Here is a 17,708-nt window from a genome sequence, read left to right as displayed (position 1 = left end):
AGCTATGGAAGGTGGTGGAGGGCAAGAAAGGATTCCGAGCCAAGGTGGAGGATCTGGAGAATAGGTCGAGGCGGCATAATTTAAGAATAGTGGGCTTGCCTGCCGGGATGGAGTACTTTGTGAAGATGTTGGTGAAGTTGTTGGGGGAGGGGTAAGAACCCTCCCGGTATGAGCTGGACAGGGCTCATCGGTTGCATAGGCCCAAGCGGAAGGCAAACGAGCCCCCAAGGGCGGTCCTGATTTGTTTCCACAAGTTCCATGTTAAGGAGAAGGTCCTGAGTTGGGAAAGCAAAGGCGTGAGGTGAAGTGGGAAGGAGCTGATATTCGTATGTACCAGGACTTAACTATGGAGCTGGCGAGAAGGCAGGGGTGGTCTTTGATCGGGTGAAGGCAGCACACTTGAGCAACTGTGTGAGGTTTGGTGTGGTCTACCTGGGGAAGATGAGGGTGACCCATAACTCGAGAGACTTCTACTTTGAGGCGGTGGAAGCAGCGGAGCCGGTTGTGGTCGAAGGACTTGGGTTGAAATGAGACATGGGATTGGGGTTTGGCTTCACACTGAGGGGAGGGGCGGTTAATTGTTTGCACAGTAATACCTCTTGTTTCAGGGTGTTTATTTGTTTTGTATTGTGGGGGGAACATTTGGGGGTCTGGGTTTGAGGGAGTGGGAGGCCCCTAGTCAGAATGGTAATGTGGAACGTAAGGCGATTGTGGAGAAAAGTGAAGAAGTCAAGGGTGTTTGTGCATTTAAAGAGCTTAAAGCCGATGTGGTGATGCTGCAGAAATCCCAACTGAGGAGGGAGGGGGAGGGTTTGTAGCCGGATTGGTGGGCAAGAAAGAGGGTGAGGTTTCAGATGGAGAAGGTGGCGGACCAGGGGGCAGGTATCTGATTGTGACCAGGGCGTTAGACCAGGGTAGTGGTGGCACTGGTGAGCTTATATGTCCCCAACTGGGACAATGCGGGATATGTGAAGAGGGTGCTGGGTGCCATTCTGGAATTGGATACCCAGGAGTTAATAGTGGGGGGAGGAGTTTAGAATATGGTGGCAAGAGCTGAAGGTGGACAGGTCTCGGCCACGCTCGCTGGCCCAGTCAGTGGGGGCGAAGGTGCTGGCTGGACTCGTGAGAGAGATGGGAGGAGTGGACCCATGGAGGTTCCTGGACCCGCGGGAATGGGAGTATTAGTTTTTCTTCCCAGTACATAAAGTGTACTAAGAATAGACTTTTTCATGATGGGGAAGGCGTTAATGGCCGGGGTCAAAATGTCGGCGTATTCGGCGATATTGATTTCGGACCATGCACTGTATTGGGTGGATGTGGTTCTGGAGAACGGGATGGCCCAGAGGCCGGGGTGGAGAATGGCCGTGGGGTTGTTAGGGGATCGGAGTTTTTGTAATAAGATCGGGAAGGTGATCGAGGAATATGTGGGGTTTAATTGCATAAGAAGTTTCGCACTAGTGGGTTTCAGAGGCTCTGAAGGCAATAGTGAGGGGACCGGGGGGGGGGGGGGGGGGGGTGTAATTTTCTTCAAGGCTAAGGTGGACAAGGAGGAGAGAGAGGAGCGCCAAAAATGAATAGTGGAGATGCGCGGATCCGTCCCTCTTGGCCAAAAGGAAGGAGCTCAGGCGAAGTTTGACAAGCTGACAAGGAAAGCGTTGTGCCCGTTGAGAAGAGTGAGGGGAGCAGTCTATGACCACCGGGAGAAGGGAGGGCGTATGTTGGCTGGCCAGCTCCAGAGGAGAATTGATAGCGTTCAGAATCATGCGGTATCCAGCAGAGTAGATATAGGAAAGCTGTTTACTTGACAAGAACCAGATGGCACAGATTTAAGGTAGTTGGCAAAAGAAGCAAAGGTGGCCTGAGCAAAAACATTTTTGCGCAGTAAGTCGTTAGGATTTGGAATCATGAGTGTGGTAGAAACAGATTTAGTTGTGACTTTCAAAAAGGAATTGATTTAATATCCAAAAGGGGAAAAGTATTGCAAGCCGAGGGATGAATAGAAGGATTTGCTGAATTGCTTAGGAGAGGACTTCACAGGTGGAATGTATTCCTTCTGTGCTGAAACCATTCTGATTGTTCATACATGGATCAAATTAATTAGATTGGCTGGCTGTACTGTGGTGATTGAGTATGGAGTTGAAACTGTTGCATACATCACATTAGACTTGAGGTCCAATTCTCGTAACACCAATGTGCCCACTGTCCTCATTGGATACCCTGGCCCTAAGCTCCCTAAATTCTTCCTATTTCTACTTTCTTGAACCCCATCATGCCCTGGTCTCTGCTTGTTTCATTGTTCTTTGAACTCCCCTTCTCTTCACCCAACTGTTGGTGATTGCCCAGCCAGTAGACTCCAAGGAGAATTCTCTCCCGAAACCTCTGCAATGCTCCACCTGTTTGTCCCTTAGTATCCATTGAATGACCGAATAGTGAAGTTGAACCTTTGATGAATTCTACTTCTGCCTTTTCAAAACAACTATCCACTTATCCCCCATGGTATTGGCCTGATAGCCTTTTAATTCCTTCATGTAATATCAGAATAGTTTCTTGAAATCTCCTGCCAAGGTTTTTGTTTACTTCATCCAATATTTCCTCAGCATCCAATTTTTATATATCTGATATTTTTTCCACATTCAAGGCACTATATAAATTGTTATATAAGGTGATGTAGATGAAAAGATAATGCACATTTACCAAATATTTACATTTTATTCATTGAAGTTATAGTTAGTGATATATAATGGCATCTTTATGGTAAAGGTAGTATATTCATGTATGGACAGAGCTGCTGAATAAGGTAGTGACGAGTCTACATTTTGGGTGTCTTTTCCAGTTTCCTCCAGTGCCCCTGGTGCATCTTGCTCATCTCACAAGAGTGATCAAAGAAGTTCGGTTGCTCCACCAACAGAAGCCGATGCTGCAATCAACAGGGAACCCAGCAGCTTGGCCTCTTCAGCATGTATTTTGGATTCTGCACCTTCACAGCATGAGAATGATACAGAAGATAATGCTAATGCTAATCCTAGGAAGAAATTAAGGTAAGATTCAAAACTAAATTCAGTTAAAATCCGTGCATACTTCAGTATAGCCATGCACCCATTATGTGTGGTTAAAGCACACTATTCACAGAGGTGGTCATGGTATCTTTTATTCATTAAGAGTTGTTGAATCTTCTAACTTAGAACATGATTCTCATATACATTCCATTCTCTGTACCTCCAATTTTACTTTTAACAAATCCAAGGATAAGTGGGGGTGGATTTTAACACTCGTGTACTGCGATCAAATTTGCAAAACCCAAATTGCCGCAAACATATCTCATTTGTGTTTTAACAATGGCATGCTTGTGAGCACAAAAGTAACCGACTCTGGGCAAGTGGACGATTTTTGTTATATGTATTTTGGTAACCATTTAAATGTAACACTGAGTTTCGGTTTGGGTACCCAACAACTAATCAGAGGCAGAAGCCGCTTTTTATAGCACTGCTTGTTGGCTGGCAGGAGCACCTATGTTTCATATCCACACATGTGTGCACACACACGCGCACCCACCCCCCTCATTGCCAGTTGAGCTATTTCCCACCCTGACCATCAGCCAATATTTTCCAGTTGCTGAAGGCTGTCACAAACTCTTCTTGGCTGCAGCTTTCCCCACTGATTTTTCCACATGGCCAGCATCTTAATTTGCCCAGCTGTTGGGTGGGAAAGGTAGTAATACAAATTACGATGGCAGGGCTGCTGCATTCTCGGCACTCTGGGTTTTTGCACACCATGTCTTTCTGTATATACAGGAGCAGAGGTGAGCGAATTTTCACGAGAATGGATAATGAATTAACCAAGAAGACAGAATCATAGAATTTACAGTGCAGAAGGAGGCCATTTGGCCCATTGAATCTGCACCGGCTCTTGGAAAGAGCACCCTACTTAAGCCAACACCTCCATCCTATCCCCTTAACCCTGCAACCCCATTTAACCAAAGGGCAATTTAGCATGGTCAATCCACCTAACCTGCATAACTTTGGACTGTGGGAGGAAACTGGAGCACCAGGAGGAAACCCACGCAGACATGGGGAGAACGTGCAGACTCCGCAGAGACAGTGACCCAAGCCGGGAATCGAACCTGGGACCCTGAAGCTGTGAAGCTATAGGGCTAACCACTATGCTACCGTGCTGCCCAAAATACATAATACACAGTTAATGTTTTTTTTGCCAAATAATGTCAACCGCGCCTTCACATCATTTTGCTTTCTATCCTAACCTTGCATTAAAAAAAAAATCAAAATTCAAGTAGTTTGTTTTTTGCAGCTGCTACAGATAATTGCTAATGTAGAGTCCTTTTACCTTGGACATAAAAAGAAAACTGCTCCGAGCAAGTAGCAGAAAGTTTGAGTGAGTTGCTTTTTTTTTTCTGATACAGAACTTAGCCCCGTAATAGAACGTTTTAAAACATTCTATGCTGCATTTCTTTGCTGGAAAATTGTTTTCAAAACTCATTTTTTTTGTTGGAAGTTGTGATGCTAATTGTGCGTATTATTAATAAAGAAATTGTATCTTCCTCAGTTTATTGTCTACCTTCCTTTTAGATTTCCCTACATTGAGCACCAATTACATTTGTTGCTTCAGACTGTTCCCCTCATTTACGTGCACAATGTTTGGACTAATTTGAAAATCTAGATGAACAGCAATCCATTGATTGCACTGAAATTTATTATCCCTTCTGTAAAACCAACATGTTGATATTTGGACTCTGCTCAGTGCCTCCTGCTACATAAAGCTGAGATTAGAGTAAAAACCCCTTTTAGTAACTCCTTGTACTGCACTATTGTGCCAACATATTCAATGCTGATTAGAATGACTTGAAACTTGCTGTGGAATGCCAACTTTATTGGTATCTGAGAAGAAATGAGTGTGAGCAAAAAACCCAGTGACTGACGATGGAAAAAATAGTGTGAGGTGTGGAAGGAACTTATAGCTGACATTTTGGATCAGATTTCTGTGCCATTTGACACATCTTGAAGTGGCATTTTAAGATTGACAAACCTTTGTAGCCTTTGACTGCTTAGAATTATCCTGAGAGGCTGGCCAAAAACACACCAACTTTGAATGTCTGTCTTAGTTAGCTGACCTTAATTTGATGTTGGAACCTTTGTATTAGTTAGCTGACCTTAATTGTGGTGATGGAGAAGTCCTGCAATTGGCCTTATATCTCCGACTTAGTGAGACAAGAATTATTCACATTTTCCACTGAACTGTGTACATGCGTGACTGTCTGCCATTCAAAAAATTTAGCTGATTTGAGCTAAATTGTTCTCTTTAGCTGAATAGTCTACTGACCAATCAAGGCACACCACAAAATAATAGCTCATTGAATGGTATAATGGAGAATTCTGGTGCCCATGAGACTTTCTCCAAGGGGTTAATGCTTTAGGAGAGATGGTGGGAGAGGAAAACATATTTGTATCATTAGTTAACTCCAACTCAAATTGAGAAATTTAGCACTAATTTACAGTAAACTTGATAGCAAGTTAAAGCTTTGCATTATACAAATAATAGAAATGAGTCACTTTATTAGAGTATTTGAACTGAGCGAAATCGAGCAAGAAATTACAGTCAAAATTGATGTTAATTGAATGTTAATGATTTAGTATTTCCCATTTCAGTTCACTCAAGTGGATTTCATGTTTGAGTTTCATGGTCTGTTCACTGAGAGCATATCCTAAAGACGCATTTTAGTATTAATTTATATGGCAGCTATAAAAATGTTGGTAAAGTTTGAGTAAGCTCATTCGTGAACTGTGCAGCAACACTCCTCAAAATTGATCAGAGGAAACAGTATTGAACTGCTCACCATGAGGGGCTTTTCACAGTAACTTCACTGAAGCTTGCTTCTGACAATAAGCTATTATTATTATTATAAATTTTTGTTCTATGTAATTAATTATGCAAACACTTTCCCACCTAATTAAAAAAAAAATTTTTTTTTTTTTTTAAGAGTACCCAATTAATATTTTCCAATGAAGGTGCAAATTTGCATGTTCAATCCACCTACCTTGCACATCTTTGGGTTGTGGGGGCGAAACCCACGCAAACACGGGGAGAATGTGCAAACTCCACACGGACGATGACCCAGAGCCGTGATCGAACCTGGGACCTCGGTGCCTTGAGACTGCAGTGCTACCACTGCGCAACCGTGCTGCCCCCTCACCTCCTAATATTTGCCTGTCCTGCTGTGAAGACATTGACTGGTTGCGAAGCGAAGATTCCATGGATAACAGGACTCCAGAATATCTAGAAGAACCCTGTAACTATTGCTGGTAGACGAGCCTGGACATGTGTCTGCTTTTAATGAACAGTGATCTCATACAACTCTCCTTCCAATTCAAATGTGAGGTTACAGCTTTCAGCAGGATGAGTTAACAAGCTGTTGATAGTGTCATTAGCTTTTCAGTGTTTGTCCTTGATTTTAATTTGGAATGATAAATCCAAACTAATAATTCCTTTTATTCTGAAACAAAAATATGCCATAATGAACTGTGAAATGTTTTCATTCAGAAAACTCGAGGAAGTTCACAAGAGGCTGAATGAATTACGTGAATTGATTGATTACTATCAGCAGACTTCAGATATGATGACTGATGCTGTCAATGAGCATACAAAGGAGGAGGATGATGAGACTGAGGAAGAATCCTTGTACTACTCTGATCAGGGGAATCCAGATGCAGTCACAAACATCAGGTGGGGAAAAATTTAGAATTGCTGTCAATGTTTCTGTACGAAAGTATCTTGAGGGAATGAAAAAGGAAAATGACACTTGCATTGGTGCGGATTTATAAATAAAATTTAGGGTTGAAATCAGAAAATGATTGTTTTTTTCAAATACTATTTGCATTGCTTTTCATGTGGACAAGCTGGTATGTTTTATCGAAGCTTTGATTCGTATCTGGCTGTGCCTCACCTGGGAGTATTTCCTGACTGGCTGCTGGAAATTGCAACACACATTTTACCAATTCTATTGCCCCTTACCGTAAACTAAAAATTAAAAAAAAAATATATATTTTTTTGATGACATGGTCTTTTGAGGCCATGTCTGAGAGACTCTTACTTGCATGTGCATTGTTGAATGTGCATTTTGTATCTGAAACTTAGCGTTCGCGGATACAAAGCAAATAAAAAGTTGCTGGGTACTCCTCTTGCTCCATCTTTATTTAAGTGGTGTTCCATTGATTTCCTTTCATTTTAAGAAGAAATTAACCATCTATTCAATTACAGTGCAGCAGCACTTGTGCGTGCTTGAAATACTATAACTGTTTTCAGTTATATTTTATTCTTTGCAGGGTGTGGACACTGTTGGCTAGGCCAGCATTTGTTGCCCATCCTTATTTTCCCATGAGAAGGTGGTGGTGAACCACTGCGGTCCATGTGGTGTCGGTATATCCACAGTGCGATTAGGAAACGTAATCTGGTTTATGCTGTAGGTCGATTCACCCCAGAAGGTACATTCTGGGAGGTGTTTTTGCATTCTTTATAAAATTTCATTCTTGTTTACAGCAGTGCTTTCGTGATATATTTTTATTTTAAGATTTTTAATACTTGTATTGACAATACAAGGTATTGGGAACTGTGGCAACAAATAAGAATAGCAAAAGTACCCAATATGTTGCTAATCTGAAACAAAAACAAACTGTTGGAAATACCTGGCAGGTTCCTCAGCATCTGTGGGGAAAAAATAACCAAGTTAGTATTTTGGGCATATGAACTCTTCGTCAGAGCTGAAGGTACAATAGATTAACCGGAAGGGGAAGAAAATACACATGTTGGAGGAAACTAAACAAGCTGTAAAATGCTTAAATGAGGATCAGAAATGGTTAAATGTTAAAAGTGGTTCCAGGAATGAATGATTTTAGTTCCAAGATTAGATTGGAAAATCTGGAGTTGTTCCCCTTGGAGCAGACGAAATTTGATACAAATGTGTAAAATTATGATGGCTTTGGATAAGGTATGTGTTATGCACAGAATTCATGTGTTCCTTATTGCCTGTGATCAATATGTTTGTAAGTAAAAGATATGTTTTGCTTGCCATCTCTTAGAGTGAGATTCCCAATTAAAAAGCAGCAAGCTTTTGTGAGTTAAAAATATTTTAAAATTATTTGTACATGGACATCACTATAATTTATTGCCCACCCCTAATGGACATTGAGCAGATGATGGTGAGCTGCCACTTGAAATGCTGTGATCCATGTCATAAAATTATAGAATCCCTGCAGTGTAAAAGGAGGCCATTTGGCCCATCAAATCTACACAGCCCTCTGAAAGAGCACCCTACCTAGACCGAAACCCTACACTATCCCTGTACCTCCGCTAAGGGCCAATGTAGAATAGCCAATCCACCTGACCTGCACATCTTTGGACTGTGGAAGGAAACCAGAGCACACGGAGGAAACCCACGCTGACACAGGGAGAAAATGTAAACTTCACACACAGTCACTTGAGGTTGGCATTGAACCCGGGTCCCTGGGGTTGAGAGACAGCAGTGCTGACCACTGTGCCACCATGGTTGTAGGAACACCCACAGTGTGGGTAGGAAGGGTGTGCCAGGATTTCGACCCAGTGGCAGTGAAGGAATGGCGATCATAGTTCCAAGTTAGGGTGGTTCGTGGCTTGGAGGTGAACCTTCAGGTGTTGTCCTTGGCTTTATTGGTGGTAAAGTTTGCAGGTTTGGATAATATTGCTGAAGGAGCCTTGGATGGTGTGAAATGTTTTTGGAGCTGAACCCAACCAGACAAGTGGAGAGCATTCCATTGCACTCTTGACTTGTGCTTTGTAGATTGTGAACAGGCTTTGGGGAGTCAAGGAGATGAGTGACTTGTGTAGAATTCCCAGATCCTGACCTGTTCTTGTAACCACAGTATTTATGTGGCTGGTTTAGATTCTGGTCAGTGATAACTTCCAGGATAGTGAGTGGATTCAGTGAGGATAATACCATTGAATATCATGGGGACATGGTTCGATTCTCCTTTGCTGGAGATAGTCATTGCCTGCCAGACGTGTGGCTTGACTGTAACTTGCAATTTGTCAGCACAAGCCTGAATATGGTCCAGGTCTTGCTGCCTTTTTACATGGACTGCTTCAGTATCTGAGGAGATGTGAATCGTGTTGAACATTATGCAGTCATCAGCGAACATCACTGCATCTGACCTTCTGATGAAGGGGATGTCATTGTTGCACATGAAGGTAGCTGGACCTGGGACACTATACTGATTAACTCTTGCATTGATACCCTGGAACTGAGATGATCTGTAACAACCACAATCATCATTCTTTATGCCAGGTACGAATCCAACCAGAGGAGAGAGTTCCCTCTGATTCTTAGTTTTGTTAGGGCTCCTTACTGCCTCACTCAGTCAGATGCTGCCTTGATGTCAAGGGCAGTCACTCTCTCCTCACTTCTCGAATTCAGCTATTTTGTTGATGTTTGAACCAAGGTTTCAATGCGGCCAGGAGCTGAGTGGCCCCGGCAGATCCCAAACTGAGCATCAGTGAGCAGGTTATTGCTGTGTACATAATGCCATCACTTTGCTGGGTAGATTGATGGGGTACTAATTAATTGCGTTGGATTTGTCCTGCTTTTGTGGATAGGACATAGCTGGGCAATTTTCCACATTGCTGGGTAGATGCCAGTGTTGTCGCTGTACAGGACCAGTTTGGTGAGGGGACTGGCTAATTCTGGGACCAAACTCTTCAGTACTATTGCTGCAGTGTTGTCAGGGCTCATAATTTTGTTGTGTCCAGTGGCTTCAGCAGTTGCAAGTGGCTGAATTGGCTGAAGACTGGCTGGCATCTGTAATGCTGGGGAATTCAAGAGGAGTCAGGTGGATATTTACCTGATAGTTCTGGCTGAAGATTGTTGCATATGTTTCCGCCTTGTCTCATGCACTGATGTGGTGGGCTCCCCCACCTTTGAGGATGGGGATATTTGTGCAGCCTCCTTCTCTTCCTGCTAGTTGTTTACATACAAAACAGGAGCGTAGGCCACTCGGCATCTCAAGTCTGCTTCGCCATTCAATAAGATCATGGCTAATTGTGGCCTCATTTCCATATTCCACGGTTTTTACAACAATTACCAATGGTTTCATACTGCTACCCGCTTTTCATTCCAGATTTATTAAATTAACTTAAATTCCACCAGCTGTCGTGGTGGGATTTGCAAGGTAACGCTGAAGGAGAAGCAGAGGAGGAATGAGGGAAAGAAAGAAATATGATGGACACATACTATGTTTGTGCAGGTCTGTACTGCCTCGCTTTGATCAGAAAGATTAGATCACAGGGTAGGGCGAGGGCAGTGGCATGCAGGAATAGGTGAGGCAGAGGGAGCAGACAGTTAGAGGGCATGAGAGAGGGGCAAGACCAGCAGTGGGAGGGGGGGGGGGGGGGGGGGGGAGGGCAGCACACTAGTGGGGAAAGCTAGCGCAGGAAGTATGATAACAAGGGGTGCCTTGGCGCACCTGGCAGGAAGGGACCGCCTGCAGGGGTGGGGTGGGGGGTTGGTATGGGGCCAGGGACTCTGGGAGAGAAGGAACACAAGGGGAAAGCGAAGAGAAGAAAGGACAGGTCCTCTGCTTGGTTTTGGCAGGTAAAGGGCCGGTTGAGGATACAAGAGCCACTTTGGAGAGTCCCTAATCAAGGGGAAATCCCGGAGTGCAGGGGCACTTTCACCAGGTAAGTATGGTTGATCACGCAGGAAAGGGAGGACAGAAGCGTCCACCAGGGTTATCACCTGGAATGTCAGGGGACTTAACGGCCGAGTGAAAAGATCTAGAGTCTTCACCCACTTAAGGAGTATGAAAGCAGACATATTCTTCCTGCAAGACACTCATCTGAGGGATAAGTACCGACTGCGACGGGCTGGGTGGGACAGACGTGCTGTTCATGCCATGATTCATCCCGAATCATTGTGGGGGGGGGGGGGGGGGGGGGGGGGGAGAGGAGAGGAGGAGGAGGAGGGGGGGGGGGAAGAGGAGAGGAGGAGGAGGGGGGGGGAAGAGGAGAGGAGGAGGAGGGGGGGGGAGAGGAGAGGAGGAGGAGGGGGGGGGAAGAGGAGAGGAGGAGGGGGGGGGGAGAGGAGAGGAGGAGGGGGGGGGGGAGAGGAGAGGAGGAGGGGGGGGGGAGAGGAGAGGAGGAGGAGGGGGGGGGAGAGGAGAGGAGGAGGAGGGGGGGGGAGAGGAGAGGAGGAGGAGGGGGGGGAGAGGAGAGGAGGAGGAGGGGGGGAGAGGAGAGGAGGAGGAGAGGAGGAGAGGAGGAGGAGGAGAGGAGGAGGGGGGGGGAGGAGAGGAGGAGAAGGGGGGGAGGAGAGGAGGAGAAGGAGGAGGAGAAGGGGGGGAGGAGAGGAGGAGAAGGGGGGGGAGGAGAGGAGGAGGAGGGGGGGAGGGGGGGAGGGGAGGGGGGGGAGGAGAGGAGGAGGAGGGGGGGGAGGAGAGGAGGAGGAGGAGGGGGGAGGAGAGGAGGAGAAGGGGGAGGAGAGGAGGAGGAGGAGGGGGGGGAAGAGGAGAGGAGGAGGAGGGGGGGGAGAGGAGAGGAGGAGGGGGGGGAGAGGAGAGGAGAGGAGGAGGAGGGGGGGGAGAGGAGAGGAGGAGGAGGGGGGGGAGGAGAGGAGGAAAAGGGGGGGAGGAGAGGAGGAGAAGGGGGAGGGGAGGGGAGGAGGGGGGAGGAGAGGAGGAGGAGAGGAAGAGGAGGAGGAGGGGGGGAGAGGAGGAGGAGGAGGGGGGGAGGAGAGGAGAGGAGGAGGGGGGGGAGGAGAGGAGGAGGGGAGGGAGGGGGAGAGAGGGAGAGGAAGGGGGGAGGAAGAGGAAGGGGGGGAGGAAGAGGAAGGGGGGGAGGAGGAGAGGGGGGGAGGAAGAGGAGGGAGGTGAGGGGGAGAGGGAGAGGAGGAGGGGAGAGGAGGAGGGGGGGTAACTTTAACTGTGTGCAGGACACGTTGACGGACTGATCGAACCCCAAAACGGGGAGAAAAAGACAGGCATGGCCAGGGAACTGGGAGCATTCATGGATCAGTTGGGGGCTGTGGACCCATTGCGGTTCCTACACCCCTAGTAAGAAGGATTTCTCATTATTTTCACCCGTGTACGAGGTATACACCCGCATTGACTTCTTTGCAGTGTGGAAATGGGTGCTTCCGGAAATAGTCAGCGCAGAATACTCCGCGATAGTCGTGTCCGACCACGCTCTACATTACATGGATGTGAGGTTGAGATTGGAGATTGGCGGTGCCCAATGCCCCACACGGAGCATGGTCATGGAACTCTTTGCTGCAGAAGGCTGTGGAGACCAAACCACTTTGTCTTTAAGACAGAGATAGATAGGTTCTTGATTAATAAGGGGATCAGGGGTTCTTGATTAATAAGGGGATTGGGGTTATGGGGAGAAGGCAGGAGAATGGGGATGAGAGAAAGATCAGCCATCATTGAATGGCACAGCAGACTTGATGGGCCAAGTGGCCTCATTCTACTCCTATATCTTATGGTCTTGGCTGACAATGTTTTCTGCTGGAAAACATCACAGGTCACCGGGGAGTACATCACTAACAACCAGACCGGGGAAGTCTCACCTTTCACATTCTGGGAGGCACTGAAGGCTGTGATTAGGGGAGAAATTATAGTCTTATTAGGCTCATAGAGATGGGGGGAAGAGAAGGTCGTGAGGCAACAACTGATCGACTCCATCATGGACGTCGACAGCAAATACTCCGAGGCCTCGACCGTAGAGTGTCTGACGGAGAGGAAAAAGCTACAAATGGACTTTAAACCTGTTAGCCACCAAGAAAGCACCAACTCCGCCAGACACTGGGGACCTTCTATGAGCATGGAGAGATGGCGAGCCGCCTGTTGGCTCACCAGCTGAGAAAGCAGGAAGCCATGAGGGAGATAGCACAAGGGAAAGATAGTAAAGGTGGACTGGTAGCCCAACCAAAAAAGGTCAACCAAGCATTTGGAGCCTTATACTGGGGAGTGGAAACCTCTGAGCTCCTGACAGGGATTTGGGGCTGAAACGGTTCCTCAATGGACTGGACATGCCAGTTGTGGGGCACGACAGACGGAGGAAGCTGGAAGCACCAATAGGACTGGGTGAGATCATGGAAGGCATCAGCTCCACACAGGCGGGGACCATAGGTGACCATCTTCCTGGATGCAAGAAAGGCCTTTTTCAGAGTCGAATGGAAGTACCTCATTGAGGTACTGGAGTGGTTTGGACTAGGGACAGGGTTCACCTCGTGGGTGAAATTCCTGTACAATGCGCCCAAGGCGAGAGTTCGGACCAACTCTGAATACTTGCAGCTGTACAGTGGCAGAAGGCAGGGATGCCCGCTGTCCCCGTCCCTGCCATGGGTGACAGCAGAACTAGGGGGCGTAGCCTCAAAATAAGGGGAAGTAGATTTAGGACTGAGTTTAGGAGGAACTTCTTCACCCAAAGGGTTGTGAATCTATGGAATTCCTTGCCCAGTGAAGCAGTTGAGGCTCCTTCATTACATGTTTTTAAGGTAAAGATAGATAGTTTTTTGAAGAATAAAGGGATTAAGGGTTATGGTGTTCGGGCCGGAAAGTGGAGCTGAGTCCACAAAAGATCAGCCATGATCTAATTGAATGGCGGAGCAGGCTCGAGGGGCCAGATGGCCTACTCCTGCTCCTAGTTCTTATGTTCTTATGGCAATCGAACCACTGGCGATTGCTCTGCGAGACACGAAAGGCTGGAAGGGCATCTGAAGAGGAGGCATAAAGCACAGAGTTTCACTCTTTGCAGATGATCTGCTTCTCTACTTCTCGGACCCACAGAACAGCCTGAATGTAATCATGAAACTCCGGGAAATGTTCGGGCCTTCTGGGGCTACAAACTCAATCTGGGCGAGAACGAGGCATTCCCGGTGAACCCGAATGAGGGAGGGGCAGAGTGGGGGGGGGGGGGGGGGGGGGGGGTCTGCCATTCAAACTTGTCCAAAGTCAATTTTGCTACCTCGGGATCCAGATAGTCCATGACTGGACATACATGTGGAACCTGACCAACCTGGCAGAGGAATTTAAAAAGGACCAACAGAGATGGGATGCACTCGCGCTTACCCTGGTGGGGAGTGTTCAGACGATCAGGATGCACGTACTGCCAAGGTTCTTTTTCCTGTTCCTGTTCAGATGCATCATGATTTTCATCCACAAGGCCTTTTTCCAAGGGATAGACAAAATTATGTGTGTGTGTGGGGGGATGTGGGGGAGGGGGGCAGGGCGGATTCCAAGAATCCCCAAGACTACACTGCAGAAGAGAAGAAACTTGGACGGCTTGGCCCTTCCGAACCTGCAATTCTGCCATTGGCAGCCACAGGTGAGAGAGTGAGGGGATAGATCCACATTTGATCTGCTTCTGGACAGCCTTGTTTGACATGATGTCCAAGGTTGTGGGGGCGATGGTGGATCCATGCATGAGAGTGGCAGTCTTTGGGATATCGGACCAGCCAGCCGAGGGCTTCCACAAAGCGTGTGGACTATTCATCAGCCTGTTCCAAGACAGATATGAAGCCAATAGTGAGTTGGAAGAAAGGGGGAGGGGGGACCGATGAGGGCAGACAAGAGCGCACAGAGCAGAGGGGAAGCAGGGGGAGGGAGAGAGAGAAGGAAGGAAACCAGGTAAGTGTCAGGAAGGGACATGAAAAATGAATATTATAATCTTTATTATTGTCACAAGTAGGCTTCCATTAACACTGCAATGACGTTACTGTGAAAAGTCTCTAGTTGCCACATTCCGATGCCTGTTCGTGTACACTGAGGGAGAATTCAGAAAGTCCAATTCACCTAACAAGCACGTCTTCGACGATTATATATATGTTTCTGGAACATACCTCTTCATTCACCGGAGGAAGGAGCAGTGCTCTGAAAGCTAGTGTTAGAAACAAACCTGTTGGACTTTAACCTGGTGTTGTAAGACAACTTACTTTTCAAAGAGTAATGCAGAGGAAAGGAAAAATATTTGATGGCAACGGGCAAGATTACTTGGCTAATGCAGAGGGAGGTGGATAATGATGTGAGTTCAAGGTGAAAATTGTCACAGCATTTAGCGGGGTGAATAAGGACTGACATTGGGGAAAGGAATGGATTTGGTTGAAAAATCAGTTTACTCTATCTTGGTTGATGAAAACAACATTTTTTTGGTGAGCTGGAGTGGAAGGTGTTGTCTTCAGAACAGGTATGCCTGGTAGATCGTTCCATATATGAAAATCATACGATATGCGATAAATGCACAATGCAAATACGTAGACATACACATTCCCGTGGTGCATGCAGAATATAGTGCGACAACAGTAGAGAAGATGCAAAGGGAGATTAGCTCAGTCCATAAGAGGGTTATTCAGGAGTCTTGGTAACAGTGGAGAAGAAGATGTTTTTGAATCTGTTGGTGTGCGTTCTCAGACTTTTGTATCTTCTGCCCATGGAAGAGGTTGGAAGAGATAACCTGGATGGGAGAGGTCTTTGATTATGCTGTCTGCTTTCCCAGGACTCGGGTGCAGAGACAAGGGATGGGAGGTGGGTTCGCGTGATGGACTGGGCTGTATTCACTATGATTACAGAGTCATTTGATTGAAGTTTTGATCTCATTAAGGAGACCAGAGAGGGTAGATGGGGATAAACTAGTTCCATTATTTGGAGTGTCTGAGACTGGCATAGCCAAAATAATTGGAGTCAGAGCTTTCAAGAATTAAATTAGAAAATGCTTCTTCACAAAAATGATGGTCGAAGTTGGAATTTGCCAAATCAGTTACTACTTGAAATTTGAGCTTGATCGATTTTTTATATCTAAAGGTATGATGGAATATCGGGTAACAGTAGAAATGTGGAGTTGTTTTGTTATTAGCCATGATTTCATTGCATGGTGGAACAGGCTCGAAAGTGACAATCATAGAATTTTACAGTGCAGAAGGAGGCCATTCGGCCTTTCGAGTCTGCACCAGCTCTTGGAAAGAGCACCCGACCCAAGGTCAACACCTCCACCCTATCTCCATAACCCAGTAACCCCACCCAACACGAAGGGCAATTTTGGACACTAACGGCAATTTATCATGGCCAATCCACATCTTTGGACTGCGGGAGGAAACCGGAGCACCCGGAGGAAACCCACGCACACAAGGGGAGGATGTGCAGACTCCGCACAGACAGTGACCCAAGCCGAAATTGAACTTGGGACCCTGGAGCTGTGAAGCAATTGTGCTATCCACGATGCTACCGTGCTGCCCCTATTTGGCCGACTCCCATTTCTATGTTGGCACGGTGAGATGTTATTGAAGAACTGTTTGTCTCTTGAAAACAAGGCCAGAAAACTAGACAAGTCAGAGTTGTTGCAGATTAAGCTGGTTAAAAACTAGACAACGGAGTTTAAAACAAAGATACGAGGAATAAGTTCCCCAGGGCAAGAGTAGATGGAAATAGTTTTTTTAAAAAAAATACTTTTTATTGAAGAAATTTTTCAGAGTACAAACATTTTAACCCCCCCTACATTTGAATTATATCAAAACAAAGTCAAACCCCCCTACTTAACAAGAATTCCCCCCCCCCCCCCCCCCCCCCCCCCCCCCCCCCCCCCCCCCCCCCCCCCGCGCCTACGAACCGGCCGCCAGACCACCTTGTCGTTTCTGGCAGTGTCCTCGGGCAGGCCTTGCCCGTGACACCACCGATACCGTGTTTCCTTCGTTGTTATCCCCCCTCCCCCTCCCCTCTCCTCCCGGGTTGCTGCTGTCACGACCTCAGTTTCTATCTCTGATCTAAGAGGTCCAGGAAGGGTTGCCATCGCCTGAAAAACCCCTGCACCGACCCTCTCAGGGCGAATTTGATTCTTTCCAATTGGATGAAGTTTGCCATGTCGTTTAACCAGGTGTTAACACTCGGAGGCCTTGCGTCCCTCCACTGAATCAAGATCCTCCTCCGAGCCACCAAGGACGCAAAGGCTAATATTCCAGCCTCCCTCGCCTCCTGTACCCCCGGCTCCACCCCAACCCCGAAGATCGCAAGTCCCCATCCTGGCTTGACCCTGGACCCCACCACTCTCGACACCGTCCCTGGCACCCCCTTCCAGAACTCCTCCAGTGCCGGACATGCCCAAAACATGTGTGCATGATTCGCAGGGCTTCCCGAACATCTGACACACCTGTCTTCACCCCCGAAAAACCGACTCATCCTTGTCCCCGTCATGTGGGCTCTATGCAGTACCTTAAATTGAATGAGACTCAGTCTCGCACATGACGACGACGAGTTGACCCTCTCTAGGGCGTCTGCCCATGTCCCATCCTCTATCTGTTCCCCCAGCTCTACCTCCCACTTGTCTTTCAACTCCTCTACTGGTACCTCCTCCACCTCCTGCATAATCTTATAAATGTCCGAGATCTTCCCCTCCCCGACCCAGACCCCTGATAGCACCCTATCACTCGCCCCCCTGTCGGGAAGCACGGGAAACCCCTCTACCTGTCGTCTGGCAAATGCCTTCACTTGGAGGTACCTGAACGTGTTCCCCGGGGGGAGCCCGAATTTCTCCTCCAGCTCTCCCAAGCTCGCAAACCTCCCCTCTATAAACAAGTCCTTCAGTTGCCTAATGCCCACCCTCTGCCAGCTCAGAAATCCCCCTCCTGTATTTCCCGGTGCAAATCTGTGGTTCCCTCTTAGTGGTGCCCTTATCAAACCCCCCAC

The 17,708-nt window shown here is 47.1% G+C and overlaps 1 protein-coding gene across 8 annotated transcripts in view; it reads left to right on the top strand.

Annotated features, from left to right (window-relative positions):
- The window catches only part of pcm1 (pericentriolar material 1), a 263,929-nt gene that overhangs the window by 66,254 nt on the left and 179,967 nt on the right, over positions 1-17,708 (top strand). For all 8 annotated transcript variants that reach the window (XM_038791084.1, XM_038791089.1, XM_038791083.1 and 5 more), the window contains 2 exons: positions 2,834-3,038; positions 6,553-6,735. In XM_038791084.1, coding sequence (XP_038647012.1) covers positions 2,834-3,038; positions 6,553-6,735 — 388 coding nt within the window. The remainder of the gene's footprint in view (positions 1-2,833; positions 3,039-6,552; positions 6,736-17,708) is intronic.

This window comes from Scyliorhinus canicula, chromosome 3 (genome assembly GCF_902713615.1).
Source record: "Scyliorhinus canicula chromosome 3, sScyCan1.1, whole genome shotgun sequence".
Lineage (NCBI taxonomy): Eukaryota > Metazoa > Chordata > Chondrichthyes > Carcharhiniformes > Scyliorhinidae > Scyliorhinus > Scyliorhinus canicula.
The sequence above is the reverse complement of the archived record's forward strand: the minus strand, read 5'-3'. Positions and strand labels throughout refer to the sequence as shown.